The 18695-nt window shown below is 33.9% G+C and overlaps 1 protein-coding gene across 3 annotated transcripts in view; it reads left to right on the plus strand.

Annotated features, from left to right (window-relative positions):
- Adk (adenosine kinase) overlaps window positions 1-18695 on the plus strand; it is a 474524-nt gene that overhangs the window by 366162 nt on the left and 89667 nt on the right. For all 3 annotated transcript variants that reach the window (XM_047553902.1, XM_047553904.1, XM_047553903.1), the window contains exons 8-9: window positions 53-88; window positions 10914-11028. In XM_047553902.1, coding sequence (XP_047409858.1) covers window positions 53-88; window positions 10914-11028 — 151 coding nt within the window. The remainder of the gene's footprint in view (window positions 1-52; window positions 89-10913; window positions 11029-18695) is intronic.

Here is an 18695-nt window from a genome sequence, read left to right on the forward strand (position 1 = left end):
TTCTTCATTACCTAGCACTTTATAATTAACTGTTCTTTTTTTTTTTTTCCAGGAAGCTGCCACTTTTGCTAGAGAGCAAGGCTTTGAGGTGAGTTAACCCACAATTGCACACTAAACAGATCCTAAAGGTTTTTTCTAGCTGATAATGAAGTTCTTTTGGACAGTGATTGATGTGCTATTATACTCTCAGAGCCTCGCAGCAGTTGCCATGGAAACTTGGCAGTCGTCATGGTTTCTTTGTTCTGCCAGCACAGTGTTATGACGCACTCTGCTAGGTCTGCACCCAACATCGCCTACAGATGTTATTTATTGAATTTTGAAAAGCCTCTTGGGAAGCCAAGAGGTTGGGCACAGTTTCAAGCTGCCTCTGCAGATATGGGGCCTGTCAGTTTGTTCAGTTAAAAAGCTACCTCATTAGCTGCATTACATTTCATAAGGATTCACTGCTAAAGTAGTGGTGGAACAAGACTAAATAGTGAAATATAATGTCGCTTAAATAATTTCAACCCTATCACATGTAGATAATCATTATGCAAATTAATTTCCAAAAGGTTGTACTTAACAGTTGTTAGGAGATGATTAATTTAAATCCTGCTCATATGAACTTCCTGTTTAAATCTTTTTTCTTCTTTCACTTTATCTTAGATAACATAAAATATACATAAATTTTCTGAGACAAAATATTGATAATTGACTTTAATTTCCTGGTCTTCGTTCTGTTTTCCTGTAAGAAGCATTATACTGTCAAGATTTCAAAACTCCATGTGGTTATTGTTGGCAAAATTAAGAAAACACTCAAGACCATATTTTTATCTGTGTAATATCCATCGTCCAATTAATTGTTGGAAAACACTGGTTTCACTATGAACCCAGGTTAATTGATAGAATTAACTGAGGGTGAATCATTTATGATTATGATATTTATTGAACCAGAACTACATAGAATGCTATGTTCTATGTAGCAAGTTGAAATATTGTATGATAATAACTTTTTAAAATTTAATAGGAACTCTGTTTTGCATACTGAGTATTGTTTACCGTCTAGAGAAGCTGTGAGCATTGATTAGATAACACTTGTAAGTTTACCCTGAGCTCTTTAAAGAAAGGTATATGAACTTGTGAAAGAACTCTTACTTAAAAGCACTAAAGGCAGATTCATTATCAAGCAGCAAAGTAATACACATGCATTTTCCCATGTCAGGATTTGATAAAACCAGAATAGAGCTTCCTCTTTACAGAGGGTGTAGTGTAAATATTCTCTCGAGATTCTGCAAAAGAACTACTTTAGGGTAGGAAAGCCTCAAAATACTTAATTATTGAAAACTGTAGTTTCTTTTGGTTTTTATTTTGTTTTGTTTTGTTTACAGTATTCTAGTGAATATAGAGTTGAGTCATGTAGAAAAGGATGTCCAAGGTTTGTTTTTGTAGTCTGAAGTTTCACTTTGTGATTTCCAAACTGACAATTGATATATAGGACAAAATGTAATCAGGGGAGTATTGAGTTTAAAAACTAAACGTTTTGATAAATGTTTTCAGTAATTGATGATGTTACTGATGTTAAAGGTTTGGGGATTTTTTTTTTCTTTTTTAATACTGAAGATTGAACCAGAGCCTCATGCATGCTAGATAAGCACTCTACCACTGAGCTATGTCCCCAACCCTGATGTTAAGCTTTAATATTAAAAATTTATATTCTCTTGATGCATAAAAATTTTCCACAGATCAAAGCTTATAAAACACAAATTTATATACCATAAAAAAGTACAGATAGAACATAAATTCATATAACATATAAATTACTGCTAAAGTAAAAGGTATATTTTGATTCTATGAAATAACCAGTTTTGCAGATATTTAGAAATATAACATGCTGCATAACAAATTGTCTTAGTCCAATAGTATCTACTTAATAATTTTTTAAAAAATAGTTTAGTGGGCTGAGCAGAGCAGTGCACACCTGTAATCTTAGTGACTTCATAGACTAAGGCAGGGAGATTGCAAGCTCAAGGCCATCCTTGGCAAGTTAGTGAGACCCTATCTAAAAAAATTAAAAGGGCCAGGTATGTAGCTCAGTGGTTGAGTACCCTTAGGTTCAATCCCCAGTACCACCAAAAAATAAATGTTTAATAAATCTGACAAATAATACTTTGATTTCCTCATGAACTTCTTGTTCTGAATGTTCCTGGTTTATATTCAGTCTTAACAACAAACTCATGTTTCTGTTTTCTACTAATCAGCACCTTATTAACCTTTCCATTACTTTTTTTTTTTGCGGAACTGGGGATCGAACTCAGGGCCTTGTGCTTGCGAGGCAAGCACTCTACCAGCTGAGCTATCTCCCCAGCCCTCCATTACTTTTTTGTTGTTGTTGGTAGTACTGGGGATTGAACCCAGGGTACTTAACCACTGAGCCACATCCCCAGCCTTTTTTTTTTTTTTTTTCAGGGCTGGGGATCCAACCCAGGGCTTTGTGCTTGCAAGGCAAGCACTCTACCGACTGAGCTATCTCCCCAGCCCCTCAGCCCTTTTTTATATTTTATTAGAGACGGGGTTTTACTGAGTTGCTCAGGGCTTCCCCAAGTTGCTGAGGCTGGGTTTGAATTCATGAACCTCCTGCATCAACCTCCCAAGACACTGGGATATTACAGGTGTTTGCCACCGCACCCAGCTTCCATTACTTCTTAATTTACTGATTTCAGAATTATTTCTTTTTTGTCACAAATCTGCCATAATTGATTATAACATAAAAGCAAAGTGATGATGATTATAATCACATACCTTATTACCTCCTGACATAGCAAAACTGCTCTGTCAGTGATGCTGACATTGATATGTTAGATTGGATAAAGTACATGGTGTCTTGATGTGTCCTTTTATAGGTTCCCAAAATCATTACAAGCATGGCACAATATACATGAGTCCTAATTAGATTAACCTCAAGTAAGCATTGTTAATAAAATATAATCATGTGTGGAACTCTGTCTAGAGAAATTCAGTGATTTTATAAAGTCATTAAAGATTACTTAGTTCATTAGACAGACTTATGACAGCATAGGTTTGGAACATAGTATTCTTAAGGAGTAAAACAAGAATAAATCATTTTATCTTAACAGTTTTCTGTCTTTGGAATTGTGTTAATACTCTCAAGTCTAGTGTGACAAACTAGCAATAATCTGCATTTTATCTCTTCCAACTTTAATATTGCTTCTAAATTTGGAACAAGAATGAGAAAAGAAATGAAAAGATTAAGAGAAAGGAAAGGTGAGCATTTTTTTCTTCCTACCAGCACTGATGTCCTACCCTCATTTTCTATTATAAATCCCAATCAGTTCCCAAAGCCAATGAGTGTTGCCACTAGTGATCTGTCTGCTGACAGACCAATCCAAATGCCTCTAAAAATAACCAGTGTTTATTCATCAGGAAATAGCCTCAGTGGCATTGTTTATGATATTCTGTTTAGCTTTTCTGCAAATTTTAGATAATCTTTATTTTTTAAAAAAATCTTTAATCTTTAAAACGAATTGGGCAATTTTCAGTGAGAAGCAGCAGCTTAGGAGGGCACTGGAGAATGAGATAAAAACGAGCTGGGCAGAGCACAAAGCAGAAGAGAGAGGATATATATATATATATATATATATATATATATATATATATATGATGGAAAATTGCATAGTACCTGATTTAAATGACAGACCTGCTAAGAATTTAAAATGACAATTCTTGAAGTAAAAAGTTTCATAAGGCTTTTTATTATTCTGGAAAATCAGTTCAGACTGCAATGTGTTTTTAAATCTACCTTATCTTGAACTGAACAGATTAAAGGTTTATATTTTTAGAACCTAAATAAAAATAAGGGACTTAAAAGCACGTTTCATTATGAAGCCTGTAAAAACTATTGGAAATTGATTTAAATTAAATCAAGAGAAGAAAATACCTCCAAAACCTCAATATAGATATACTCTGTATTTTCATTGTCTTTGCAACGGAGTACATGCCAAAAGATGAAGGGAATTTATGCCTGCACTGTTGGATCATGTGTTCAGTGTTACTGCAAGCAAGAAGTTTTAATTTTCTTATTTTAGATCTCTAAGATATAATATTTCTGTTCATAGAGAAAACAAAACAATCTTTCCTTTTTCCTAATTCCTCCATTGCCTCTGATTCTATTCAGAGGATCCTAGGCTTGCTGTCCTCCTCTGACCAACAAGGACTCTATAATGTAATTTCATCAAAAGAGAAAAGTATAGAATTGTGCTATCCAATACAGCATCCACTAACCACATGTTGTTTTAAATTAAGATTAATTAAAATTAAACAAATTTTAAAATCTAAAGCCAGATATGATGGTGCCAGCCTGTAGTCTCAGCTCCTTGGAAAGCTGAGGTAGGGGAATCACTTGATCTGAGTAGTTTGAGACAGTCTAAACAACATAGCAAGACCTAATCCCCCAAGAAAATTTTTTTTAGTTTTTTTTTTTTAATTTGGTTCCTTATTTGATATAGGCAGATTTTAAGTTGTCTATAACCTCTGTAGCTAAATTACAGTGCAGGTATAGAACATATTAGAATGTATTCATCATCTCAGAAAGTCCCATTGATCAACACTGGATAGAAACTCTAGAGAGTATTTGGGAGGTGTTGATTCTCAGCAAGTTCTCTAATGTGATTCTAAGGTTCCTGTGTTCTTTACAGAGATTGTCATGAACAATCAGTTTCTGAAGTTAAAGACAGTCAGGCCCATTTGGCTATAAGAATGCACTACTACTTTCACAGATACCTGGATCCCAAAATTGGATGATTTTAAAACAAATTAAAGGAAAAGAGATAAGATGGTCTTATAATTCTCTTAATTTATTACAAATTTGTTACAAATATTTACTGAATACTGGCTATGTGATTGACATACCCAGTAAATCCTGAAGACAGGGTAGAAATCACCAGAATGTATGTTGTGAAAGAGAATATGGGAGGAGTTCCTACTTTAGATATGACAGCCTTGGAATGACTCTCTAAGAACGAGAAATCTGAAAAATATGAATATCTAGCAATAACAGACCAAATAGCCAAACAGTTAAACAGGGGAACAAATTTCAAGCAGAAAGCAAGAGCACAAAGGGCTCCAAACAAGAAAGAGCATAGCGTGCTATGATACAGGAAATGACAGAAGGCCAGTGTGGCTGGATTGGCGCGAGGGAGGAAGAAGGAGAAGCATGAGGCAATATGTGAGAACACCACAGCTGGAATTTTACAAAAGTAGGCAAATTATGACAAAACTGCCTAACTTTCGTTATCAACAGCTTGTTAAAAATGGAATGTAGAGAATATATTCTTTTAATTTGGGAGATAGTGCTAAACTTAAGGGGTGCACCAGTGACAATAAAAGCACAAATGTTTATTATTTTTTTGTTCTAACTAGTTATACATGACAATTAGAATGCATTTTGACACATCATAAATAATTGGAGGGGCTGGGGCTGTAGCTCAATGGTAAAGTGCTTGCCTTGCACCCATGAGGCACTGGGTTTGATCCTCAGCACCACATAAAATTAAATAAAGATATTGTGTCCATTTACAACTAAATAGTATTTTAAATAAATAAATGGAATATAACTTCTCATTCTTCTGATTGTACATGATGTACAGTTACACTGGTCATGTACGCACATGGAGTAATAATGTCCAATTCATTCTACTATCGTTCCTACTCTCATACTCTCTCCCCTCCCTTCACTCCCCTGTCTAGTCCAGCATACCTCTATTCCCCTCTGCCCCCATTGTGAATTAGCACCCGTATATCAGAGAAAACATTTGGCCTTTGGTTCTTTGGGATTGGCTTATTTTGCTTAGCATATTCCCCAGTTCCATTCATTTAGTGGCAAATGCCATAATTTCATTCTTCTTTAAGACTGAGTGATATTCCATTGTGTATATATGCCACAGTTAAAAGTACAATTTTACATGTATAAAATACTTCAGTATATAAAACCTTCTCCAGTGTATCATTAATACATTCAATACAGAAACCTTGAGATGTAGATAGAGCATGTATTGTCATAGCAACAGATAAATAGGGTATATGACTCGTTCATAGTCACATAGTTAATACATATGGGTAGCAGAACCAAAGCTCAGCACTGCTTTCTTTCTCATCCTCTAACATATTGGGAAAGAATACTAGACTTCAAAATGGATTTGAAAAATGAAAAATGTCTTGAAACTCAAAAACTAAAATTCATTGATGTAAAAATGCAAGGCTGGATAATTAAGAAAAATAGAAAATTTAAATACACAATCAGGAATGGCTTTGTGAATGTAGCAGAAAAATGATTTAGGATTGTCATTCTTTAGTTATAATAAAAACAAAAAAACACATTATCAGAATTCAATGAAGCAATATAATCTGGAGATAGCACAGAAACACTGATTAAGACTACTATGATCCCAGTTGGTTACAGTGGCACACATCTATAACCCTAGCTCCTCAGGAGACTGAGGCAAAAGGATCACAAGTCCGAGGCCAGCCTGGGCAACTTAGCAAGACCCTGTCACAAAATAAAAAATAAAGGCGTCTGGGAGTGCAGCTTAGTAGCAGAGCACCCCTAGGTTCAACTCCCAGTACTGGAAGGAAAAAAAAAAACAGACCAAAAAGTAGTACTGATTCCTGGTGTCAGGCTGTGGGATATACTCCTGGCTTTACTACATATACTGGACGTCGGCACATTTATTTAACCACTGAGACTCAGTTTCTTCATCTATAACATGGAAGATAGTAATAATACCTGCTGCCTGGAGTAGTGAAGATTTAATGAATACTTTAGAGCTATATATGTGACTCTTCATTTTTCCATTTATAACATAGGGATAATTGCAGTAACTACTGCCTGGAGAAGTTAAGATTTAATGACCACTCCAGAGCTCTGTAATGGCTCATAGCTCAATTGTATGAGCTTCGCCTTCTCCCCGTTTCATCCTTCCACTCCCCTATTAGATACTATAATTGAATTCTCAATATTCAAAACTCTCAAGGCCCTTTATAGAGATTTTAAAGAATATTTTTAGTTATAGATGGACATGATATGCTTATTTTACTTATTTTTTTGTTGTGCTGAGGATCGAACCCAGTTCCTCACACATGCAACACAAGTGCTTTACCACTGAGCTACAACCCTATCCCCCTTTCTAGAGATTTTTGAAGCAACCTAAAGGATTGACAGTTTTAAGGAATAGTAAAATGAAAGTCTTTGAGAAGAGCAAAATTAATATGTATTTACTTGCTGGCATTCACTAAATACTACATTAATTCTATTTCAGTCTCACAGCAACTATTTTTTTAATATTTTTAGTTGTAGTTAGACATAGTACCTTTATTTTTTTTATTTTTGTTTTATTTTTATGTGGTACTGAGGATCGAACCCAGTGCCTCACCCACGCAAGGTTAGCGCTCTACCGCTGAGCTACAATCCCAGCCCCACAGCAACTATTTTTAACCTTTTATGTTAAAGTAACTTTGGCCTTAGAAATAATCAGAATTCCCATGTATCTTTCACCTACCATTCCCAGACGATAACCTCTTATATAATGAAAGTATAATGACCAAAACCAGAAAATTAGCATCAATACATTGCCAAAAACTACACTACAGGCTTTATTCTGATTTTACCAGTTTCACCAGTTTTTTCGTACTTGCTTTTTCTGTTCTAGAATCTAATCCAGGATCCCATGTCTCCTTAGTCTCTTCCAGTCTGTGACCGATTCTCATTCTTTCCTTGTTCATGACCTTGATGCTTTTGATGAGTCTGGGCAGTCATTTGGATGAGTCCTGGACCCTCAGTTCAATTTGTCTGATGTTTTCTCATGATTAATCTGAAATTATGCATTGTTGGCAGCAAAACCACAGACTTGTTTGCCTTTTATCTTTATTAAATGAGAACTATATTTAATCATAAGCAAAAATCCTATAGTAGTAAAATATATTTGTGCTAAGGAGGAGCCCTATCTATCTCTTACAGTTTGTATAAGCATCAAATATATTAGTGATAGGTTGGGAAAACTTTTATAAACTGAAGCATTTTATAAATGTGAAATTGTGCTTTTATTGTCACTGGTGATCACTTCTCAGTGTATCAAATCAGAGAGGTAAACAATGTCACAATACCTTACTGCTTGTGACATTAACCTTGATCTCTGGGTTAAGGTAGTGTTTGCTGTTTTGTCCTCTGTAAAGTTACTGCTTTCCCATTGTCATTAATAAGGTTAAGGTGGGCTGGGAATATAACTCAGTTGGTAGAGTGCTTGCCTTGCAAGCACAAAGCCCTGGGTTCAAATCCCCAGCGCCACCAAAAAAAAAAAAAAAGTAAGGTTAAGGTGATGTCTGTCATTTTTCTCCACTATAATATTACTATTTTCCTTTCGTAATAAGTATATTAAGGGGAGATTTGGTGTTTATTGAACCCAGGGCCATGTGCATGCTGAGCCCATGCTTTACCACTGAGCTAGACCACTAACCCCAACATCTTATAATAGAATATTTTCTTAATTGTGTTGCCAAATAAAATCTTAGAGACTTATTAACCTACTTAAAGTCATGTAAATAATGTCTAGTTCTGTCATAGTCTAAAATTCCTTGTAATTTCACTATTCTATGAAGATGTGTGAACTTAAATGTGAAGAAGAACCTAAGGAGACCCTATGTACATGTATGATTACACAAATGGTGACACTGTACTTCATGTACAACCAGAGAAACAACACTTGTACCCCATTTGTATACAATGCATCAAAATAAATAAATTTTAAAAAGGGAAAAAAATTTTAAAAAAAGAATCTAAGGAGGATGGAGAAGAGGGAGATACTGTAGAACCAGAAATATGTAGCTTTGGGAAAATAAAATTAAGTTTTGAGAAGTTTTTTTATTAGATGAGAATCAACTCTTGTGAGCAAACCATGGCTCCTCAAGGCATAATGAGAATTTTAGATTAGATGCTTACTGACAGTGATCGCAGAGTAAGTGACAAAGGGATTGTACATGAACTATAGATTTGGATACAAACAGAATGAAGTTTACATAAGTCTGAAAAGATACATGTTTTGCATTTGGAAAGTTATTTCATTCTTGAATTGACATTTCTAAGATATTTAATTCAATATATAAGAAAAATTTTTTGATTAAGTTACCAAAGACCCATAACAAACTCTGTCTCCCTACAGGGTTGGCAGAAAACAGTCATGGAATTACATTCTTAATTTATTCCTTATACCACCACGAAGAAAGACTTCCATTTAACAAAAAAAAATAATCTAATCTGGTGCAGTGGTACATACTGGGCAGTCCTAGCTACTCAGGAGGCTGAGACAGGAAGATCTGTTGAGCCCAGGAGTTCAAGGCCAGCCTGGGCAACATTAGACAGACCCTGTCTCAAAATCAGAAATATCTAGTACATGCATAAGACTCTGCTCCCAAGATGATGAAGTGAATCTGCCTCTTATCTTCTTTAAATAAGAACTTTATGTAATCATAGGCAAAAATCCTATAATAGTAAAATATATTTGTGCTAAGGAGATTGATAGAATTTATGTGAGTCATTAATTAGATGTGTACACTTATTTAATAGAGTGAAGACATTGTTACTATATGGCATTTTTGTTCCTTTCAACTGTTACTAATCATTTCTAATAGTCTGTCTCCGAAAATGTAGGGATTTTTTTTTTCCCATCTTATCAGAGTTCAGGCATAGTTCTATTCTAAAATAAGCTACTGAAAGCAAAATAGTCAGCATGTTTGAAAGGTCACCAGCACTGTCCTGCCATAAGTGACTTCTTCTCAGAAGCAACAGCCCTCTGGAGGTCATTCTGCTGGTGTATTAGAAGCTCAGCTTCATATATTATCTGGAATGTCTTAAATATTTAGTGAGCAAACAACAAACAAATATTTCACCACAGATTGTCACACCTTTAAAAATGTCATACTTTCTGATGTTATTTGTAACCATTATAGCTTCTCTGCTTCCTACTTTTTCTCCCACCTATAACCTGTTTTTTCTCTCCTCTGAATACTTCATTTATACCACTTATATTTCCCCTCTGGTTTGTTTCTTTCTCTGTAAGTATTTGAAAGTTTACACAGCATTGAGCAAACTACCAGCAACACAATCCGTGGACAGTTTTGGAGGTCCACTAAAAGTAGATGTGGATTTTTAAATTATCTAAAATGGTTGAAAATAAGATTTTTATGATTCTGCCTTTAATTCAGAAGTTAGATTTCAAGTCAGAATGTTTATGATGTTGAGATTCATGGCCTATAAGGTGTGAAAAATAGCATTAGGGTTTTGAGAATTCATTAGTAATATTTTTAACTTTCTCAGAGAAAATTAAATCTTTGTAAGAGAGGGTTGACATTTCTTTCTCTCATTCAATTCTTTAAAAATTTTGGCATTATACAAGTGTATTATGCCCAAAGTCACCATAATTGTGCTCTGTAAGCTTCTAAAATAATTACATATTTCTATACTTTTTTAAAAAACCCTCTTCTTAATTTGAAATTTGAAACCTGGGTATTTGCTAAGAGTAAGGAATTATTGTTAATTTTTGAAGTATATTATAATTCTGTGGTTATATTTAAGTCATTACTCTTAAGAGACAAATAGATAAAATTGTACAGTGCTTGGTAAGTTTGCTTCAGAATATGAAGGGCAGGTAGGTGAAGATATACATGAAATAAATTTCATCTGAAGTTTAAAGTTTTTGAAAATTGATGATGGATTCTTGAGAAGTTACTGTACTCTTCTGTTTACTTTTGTATATGGTTAATTTTTTTTAATGTCTCCTGATAGGTGCCATCAGAAGCAAAATTTTTCATCTACTAATAAAGTTTTTATTCTCTTGGTTACGGTAATTTTTTCTTCTTTCTATTAATAGACTAAAGACATTAAAGAAATAGCCAGAAAGACACAAGCTCTGCCAAAGGCGAACTCAAAGAGGCAACGAATCGTGATCTTCACACAAGGGAAAGATGACACTATAATGGCTACAGGTACATGTTGAAACTGTGTGACAAATCTAGTATTACAGAGATTAATCATTTACAACAATTCTACATTTTTGTATAATAATATATTCACAACAGTGTATCTTGAGTTTTTCATTTTAATAAATATTTGTACTTCTATTTCAATGAAAAATTTTTTCATTTTCAAGACAATAATTTACTAAAATTCAGTTCAGTAAAACCATATTGAGCTAGACATGATTGCACTTGCCTATAATCCCAGCAACTCAAGAGACTGAAGCAGGAGGATTGCAAGTTATAAGGCCAGCCTCAGCAACTTAGCGAGACCATGTCATAATAAAAAATAAGAAGGGTTGGGGAGCTGAGGAGATAGCTCAGTTGGTAGAGTGCTTGCCTTGCAAGCACAAGGCCCTGGGTTCAATCCCCAGCACCACAAAAAAAAAAAAGGGTTGGGGATATGGCTCTGTGGTTAAGCACCCCTGGGTTCCATCCCTGGTACCATGAAATAAAATCATATTAATGTATTCTATTAACTTTGATATATTTTGTTAGTCTAGAATTGTCTTTCTTTAAAAATGAAGAAAATCTCATTGTTTTTTACTTAGCCATCTATTTTATAGCACTCATAGAAATAAAATAGGAATTTCACCTAGTATACAAACACCTTATTGGTTAGCATGATTAATATTGTCAATATGATGCTACCTACTGTTAATGCAAAAATATATGCCTTTTAATTCTATCTGAACCATTTAGATTAAAACCAGTTAATTAATGATTATTATAAACAGTGGTAATTATTACCTTTGTGTTTGTTTAGTATACAGCTGAACTTTGAAATATATGATTCTTAAAGATCTAACTGGGAAATGAAGTTAGTACACAAAAATCATGAGTAAAAAGTATAATTACACTTTTTATTTATGGGGACAAACTTATTTATTGACTCAGAAAGGAAGATCAGTAAAGCCTGAAGAAAGATATTGTAGCACATATGAAGTAGATTCTTGATGAATCAAATATTCAGAGCCTGAAAAGGGTCAAAGATGAATTTACTGTCCAATTTTGGAGCACAGGTATGCTGGAAATAATTCACTCTAGCTTTCTTATTGTAGAATTGTGAAAAGTAATATTCAGGGATTTGACTCAAAATAATTCAGTGAGCAGTAGATCGTGAAGTAGAGGTATTGATGAAATGAGACTGGTCATAAGTTAATTATTGAAGCTGTACAATGGACATATAGTCAGTCATTATGCTGTTATCTCTGTATATATGTTCGAAAATTTCCAGAATTAAAACTTTTTTAAAAACAGTAAAAAATAAATTCAAAGATATTAAATGGTTTTCCTGAGATAAATTGATATACTTGCTAAACCTTGAATTGTAAGAGGGATTTAAAGAAAGGTGGGCAATAGGAAGCCATGGTGATACAGGCCTATAATCCCAGCTGCTCTGGAGCCTGAGGCAGGAGGATGACAAGTTTGAGGATAACCTGGACAATTTAGCAAGATCCTATCTCAAAATAAATTAAAAAGGACTGGAGACGTGACTCAGTAGTAGAGTACTAGTATGCATGAGGTCCTGGGTTCAATCCCCAGTATAGGGGGGAAAAAAAAAGCACAGACCAGTTAGAGAAGCTTATGTAAGCAAAGGCATCAGGTACTATGTAAACTTTTATTGTTATGGCTGGAAAAACCATGTTAATTTGTATGAGAGAAGAAGACACAAACCTTAGTACAAACTATCCAAATTGCTATTTTCCAGTATGGCCATTTCATGTCTTAGCAATGAACAGTTTAGAAAAGTGAAAAACATGTAGTCTTCTTATCTTATAGGAAATATGATACCACCTTCAGCTTCATAAAATGCTACTTGGTTGCTGTTTATGGAGACATCCCTTTGAAAGCTTTCTGCATTCCAGATATACATATCATACAAGTTTCTTTCTTCATTATGAATTTGCACAATTTTACCAAAATGGAAAATTATCCTTCCCATCTTGCAACCAAATTTCCTTCAGAACTTATTTTATTCTTTATTAAATAAATTAAGCCATTCTTAAGAACGCTTACAATCAGAAATTTGAGGAAAGACACTGGCTAATCTTTGCTGTTCCTATCATATGAAAATGAACTTAAATTAGAGGATGCACTATATCTGCAATGCATGATAAATACAAGATGGATAGAGAATCTGTTCAGTGGTGTCAGCTACAAAAGCAAACATGATAAATGTTAATGCAGTTTTGAGCCCTGGGATAAGCTATTCAGTGCACAAGCAGAGCTGAATCTCTTTGCTATGTTGTTATTCATGGCAGCCAAATAAATGTCAATAATAAAAGAGAATTAAAGATTTTCATTTCCCAGAGGCAGTCCTCTAATACGGCTTGATCTTTCATTTCATTTGTAATTCGTTCTCATGTCAGGATGCAATCATTCGCCAGGCTCTGGGTGTCATGTTAAGTCATTTAATAATGATTAAGAACATAAAAATGCTTGGCCTGTAGGGCAATTCACAGAAGAGATGCCAATTTGTTATTGTTTTCCCTCCTTTCCTCTTGAATATGGATCAGCTTTTTCCCACCTCCTAGCATTAAAATACTAATGGAAGATAGGGAAGGAAAGTGTCCCTTAATTTTCCATAAGTGACATTCCAGAATGGCACAAGGCAGTGCTAAGACACTTATTAAAACACTAATTAGGAGTATTGTGCTTTAAACCTCACACTGTAGAGTATTTTTAAATGATCACACTTTTAAGTTTGTGGCATTTAGCAATAATGTTAACAAAATCAGTTTCCTTAGTATTTTATTGTAAAGCCCTATCTCAATTTGAGATATGATTATCTATAAACCACTTTCTTTTATAAATTTAATTATTTAAATTCTTCTTATTTAAGTACCTGTGAATCTAAAGAGTTTTCCACTCATCCTGTTTTATTGCTCATCTCTCTCTCTCTCTCTCTCAGATTGGGTTTCCATCTGGCTCACAGGTTCTGTCATATTTCAATCTTTCTTTCACTCCTTATAGGCTAATTGAGTCCCAAAACAAATTTATTTGAGGGAGAGCTAGGCTCTGGAGAGTAGTGAGAGTAAAAAGGTGGGCAGTGGCACTTTTGGTTATATGCCTAAAGAAATTGAAAGCAAGAACTTTAACAGGTATGTGTGCACCCATGTTCATAGTGGTATTATTCACAATAGCCAAAATGTAGAAATAACCCAAGTATCAATCTACAAATTAATGGATAAACCAAACATGACATGCAGGTATACATACATTCATGTGCATGTGCAACCACACACACACCACACACCACACATTTTTAATCTTAAAAAGGAAATTCTGATACATACCATAATGTTGATGAACCTTGAAGACACAATAGTAAGTAAAATAAGTCAGATGCAAAAGGATGAATATTGTTTGATTCTATTTATATGAGATATTTAGAATAGTCAAATTCTTAGAGACAGTAGAACAGTGGTAGCCAAAAGACTGGGGTCAGGAGGAATGGGGATTTATTGTTTAATGGATATGGTATTTCAGGTTTTCAAGGTGAAAAAAGTTGTAGAAATGGATAGTGGTGATCTTTATATAATAATATGAATATACTCAGTTGCCGTACACTCATGAATCATTAAAATGATAAATTTTGTTAGGTACATTTTACCACAATTGTTTAAAATTATTTTAATTCTAATTGTTTATATATGAGAGTAGAATGCATTTTGACACATTGTACACAAATGGAGCACAACTTCTCATTCCTCTCATTCCTCTGGCTATACATGGAGCTGAGTCACACCAGTAGTGTAATCATACATATATATAGAGAGTATACATATACATATGTATAGAGAGTAATAATGTCTGACTCATTTTACTGCCCTTCCCCTCTCCACCACCCACCCCTCCCCCATTTTGCCACAATTTAAAAGACATTGAACATATCAGACTAAGTGGTTGGAGATGAAGGCAGAAAATAAAAAATAACTATTCATTTTGATTCTTTTATTAAATGTTAAATAAGCCTATTTATGAACATGGGAGCCATAAGCAAATAATTTCTGTGTCTATAAACTTTAGAAAAATTAAGACTAAGCATGTTCTTTACCGAATAGGCAGAAACCTAATGAGATCATCATACTTTAATATTATATTCCAGATTGTAGTAAAAAATATGTAATTTTACATAAACGTATATATATACATATATATGCATATACATATGTTATACTTTATAGAAAGTTTAAATTTCTCAAAATTTCTGTAATAAATATATCACTAACAATTGGAAAAAGCAATAAGATTGGTCCTAAATAGAAAATAATGCATTTCACACCATGACTGTTAACAAAACAATAATAGGTCCACTGAAAAATAAATTATAGTCTTTTCTCTTTTGAGTACTTTCATAATTATTCCTGAGCAATTTGAATTGTAATTTTGCACAAAGGGAGAAAATATATTAGGTCAGAGTTTTTAACTGGAAGACTAGTGCTATCTTATCAAAATAACCTAAGGAGTTTTTTGTAAATACAGCCCTGTCTTGTTAAATCACCTTCTCCTCAATCTGAGCAATGTTAGAATAGACATTCTTAAGGAGATGCATGCACATGTTGATGGGGAAAGAGAAGTTTAGGGTTGTGTATTTGTTGAAAAAATTCCCTTATATGAAATAGCAATGTTGTCTATTCTCATCTCTCACTTTGAGAATCATTCAGTTAGGTGATTTGACAATGTTGTCAAGCTTTATGGTATTCTGGATGATGGAAACAGAATGAGTAAGTGTCTAGTTCTTCAGTAAGTGAGGCCTTGGTGCATGTTTCTCTCTCTTATCCCATCAAAAAGTATGAAGGGCTCATTGACTCTTATAGGCAATCTACAGATTAAATAGTCTCCCACCTTCAAGATAGTTCTAATTTAAGATAGTCTTATCACAGTGCACCATGTCATTATAAGTAAATGATGGTATTGAAGTTACTTGTGTTCATATTCTTGGTACTTAAAAAACTTGTTATCTCCTCTGCTAGTTAAGTTTTTGAGTTCTACAAAAACACTCAATGCTCTCCATTATTCTATAATAAAAGGTCAATATGATTTGCAATTCTAGTAAGCATAAAGCACAGAGAGTGTGCAATGGAAAATGCAAACTTTAAAGGAAAACAATCTCAGCAGTTGGAAGAATAATGTCAACACACCGTCCCACTCTACTGCTACAAATATTATTGTAAATCATTTTGAAAATGCTATCTCTACTGCAGCCAAACCAATTTTAAATGGTGATCTTATTGGCACAGGGTGGTGGTAGTAAAGATAGAACATATTAAGTAGCATTCTTTTAGAATGTCTGTGTATGGTATTCACAGAAAAAAGTTCTGTGAGATTTTGAAGAAAATGTGTTTGTTACCTATGAATATAAACAACAAAGTTGTTCCGTTTTTATTATTATAGCCATAAAAGACAAGAGGTAAAAATAATTTAGAGATCAAATGATTTAGAATAACATGTGGAACTATCACCAGTCCTGCAAAATAATACCTTTGAGGCATGGTTTGTACAATTAGTGATCTCAGGCCTGAAGAAATAAGACTTTTTTCAACTGCCAGTTTTCTATCAAATAGGATCCTGCTGCAAGGCAGAATTGGAGACAGCCCACACTAGGCAGATAGCATTGATTTCTGGAAGGATCTCTAAGTCTGATTTATTGAGATACAGATGACATATATTAAAATTCACATATATTTTCCTAAATAACATGTCACAAACCACCACACTCAAAATGTAGAATACCACAGATAGTTTGTATTGAAGGATAATATACATACAAAATTAATACAGCTATTCACTAAATGGGCACACCTGTGTAACTATACCAGATCAAGAAATACTACATGTAGTAGCCCCTTTGGTGCCCCCTCCTAATCATTACCCCCACCAAAGGCAACCATTATCTTAGTGTCTACTGTTACCAATACTGCCTATTTTTAAATGGAATCACCCAATGTGTAGAATTTTTGTCTGTCTATGTTCCCATCTTTTTTTGTGTACTTTTTTACTTGTTGAGAACAAAGAGTGTCGCAGACTTATGTTGAATTTTCTCTGCCTGAGTTCTTGAATCAACCACTTCTTCAAGGAACTTTGATTCCTTTTATTGAAGAATGGTATTTAGAATCCCAAATCTGGGCAGTATATGTACTCTTTATTTCTTGAATGTCGTCATTCCTAGGCCCTCTTGGTAAACAGCTTAGCAATATATGCATTATATTAAGCTATGCATATACACTCATATTTATTTCTGTATCTATCTGTTTATGTTTTTAAACCATTGTCCATCTTATTCCAGTCATACAAGGTTCATTCTAGACTTTGCCCTTCCTTATTTATAACTTCCTGACATAGGAAATTCTGGCTCTATTATCTAAAATGTGTTCACTTATTTGTTCTATCCTAAGGTAGTTTCAAATTACTTATCTATACCCTTGTGAGAAACAGATGTACTTAATGTAGTATTCATTTACAGTTCTTTTTGTCTTTATCCCCAGTGTCCAGTCAGAATACTATTCTCCAAAGTAACTTAAATTAGTTCTTTTATTCTATCCACTTTAATGGGGTTATATTATTCATTTGTAATACCAGTAGGGTAGTTTGTTAGAGTACATATACCATCTTGGTTTCCTTTTATGTCTTTATCAGATTTCAATAAATAAAAATTCACTCTTTGAAGTGTCAAATTCTGTGGATTTTGATAATCATCTAGATCTTGTAACCATGACCGTAATTAGGATACAGAAGAAGAATTTTGTTCTTTGGTTTGTGATTTCCTAAGGGCCATAGCATAGGAATGCCATCAGGTTTATGTGAGGTTCCTAATGGTTCCATATCTTTACCAGAAGTTCCAACTATCCATCTTTCTTAAATTTTAGCCAGTCTCATGAATGCGAAATAGTATTCTGTTATGATATTTATTTGGAATTTTGGTGTGTAATACAACAAAGCATCTTTTCATCCACTTGTTGGCATTTGGATATCTTCTGTTGTGACATTCCTGTTGAAGTCCTATTCCCATATTGGGTTGTCCTACTGATTTATAATTATTTTATAATCTGCATGTAAATATTTTGTTAGATAAATGTATTGCACATATCCTATCCCATTCTTTGGCTTGCCTTTTCACTCTCTCTGTGGTATCTTTTGCTAAAAGCTCTTAATTTTAATACAGCCCAATTCATGTTTTCCCCTTATGGTTAGTGCTTCTCATATTTGTTTAAAGAAAAATCTCAGCATATCCCCAACTCATGAAAATATTCTTCTGTTGTTTACATTTTCTAGATCTTCAATTCTCAATTAGCGTAGTCCATTTAGAATTGATTTTTACATATAGTGTGGAGTAGGGATATGATTCATGTGACATGCCCATATCACTAGCTGGTGCACTCAACATCATTCATTGACAGGAACACCCCTTACCTGACTGCACTCTATTGACATCTTTCACATTTCAGGGAATCTTGTATATATCAGTCTTGTTCTAGATTCTCTATGGTATTCCATTGTTGTCATTCTCTGTCCTTTACCAGTTGCATACTCTCCTAATTACTTAGTTTATAATCAGTCTTTTTATCTGGTAAGATCAGTCTTCCAACTTTATTCTTTAAGATTGTCCTAGCTTCTCTTTGCTTTTTGCATTT

The sequence above is a fragment of the Sciurus carolinensis genome, chromosome 5 (genome assembly GCF_902686445.1).
Source record: "Sciurus carolinensis chromosome 5, mSciCar1.2, whole genome shotgun sequence".
In the NCBI taxonomy this organism is placed as follows: Eukaryota; Metazoa; Chordata; class Mammalia; order Rodentia; family Sciuridae; genus Sciurus; species Sciurus carolinensis.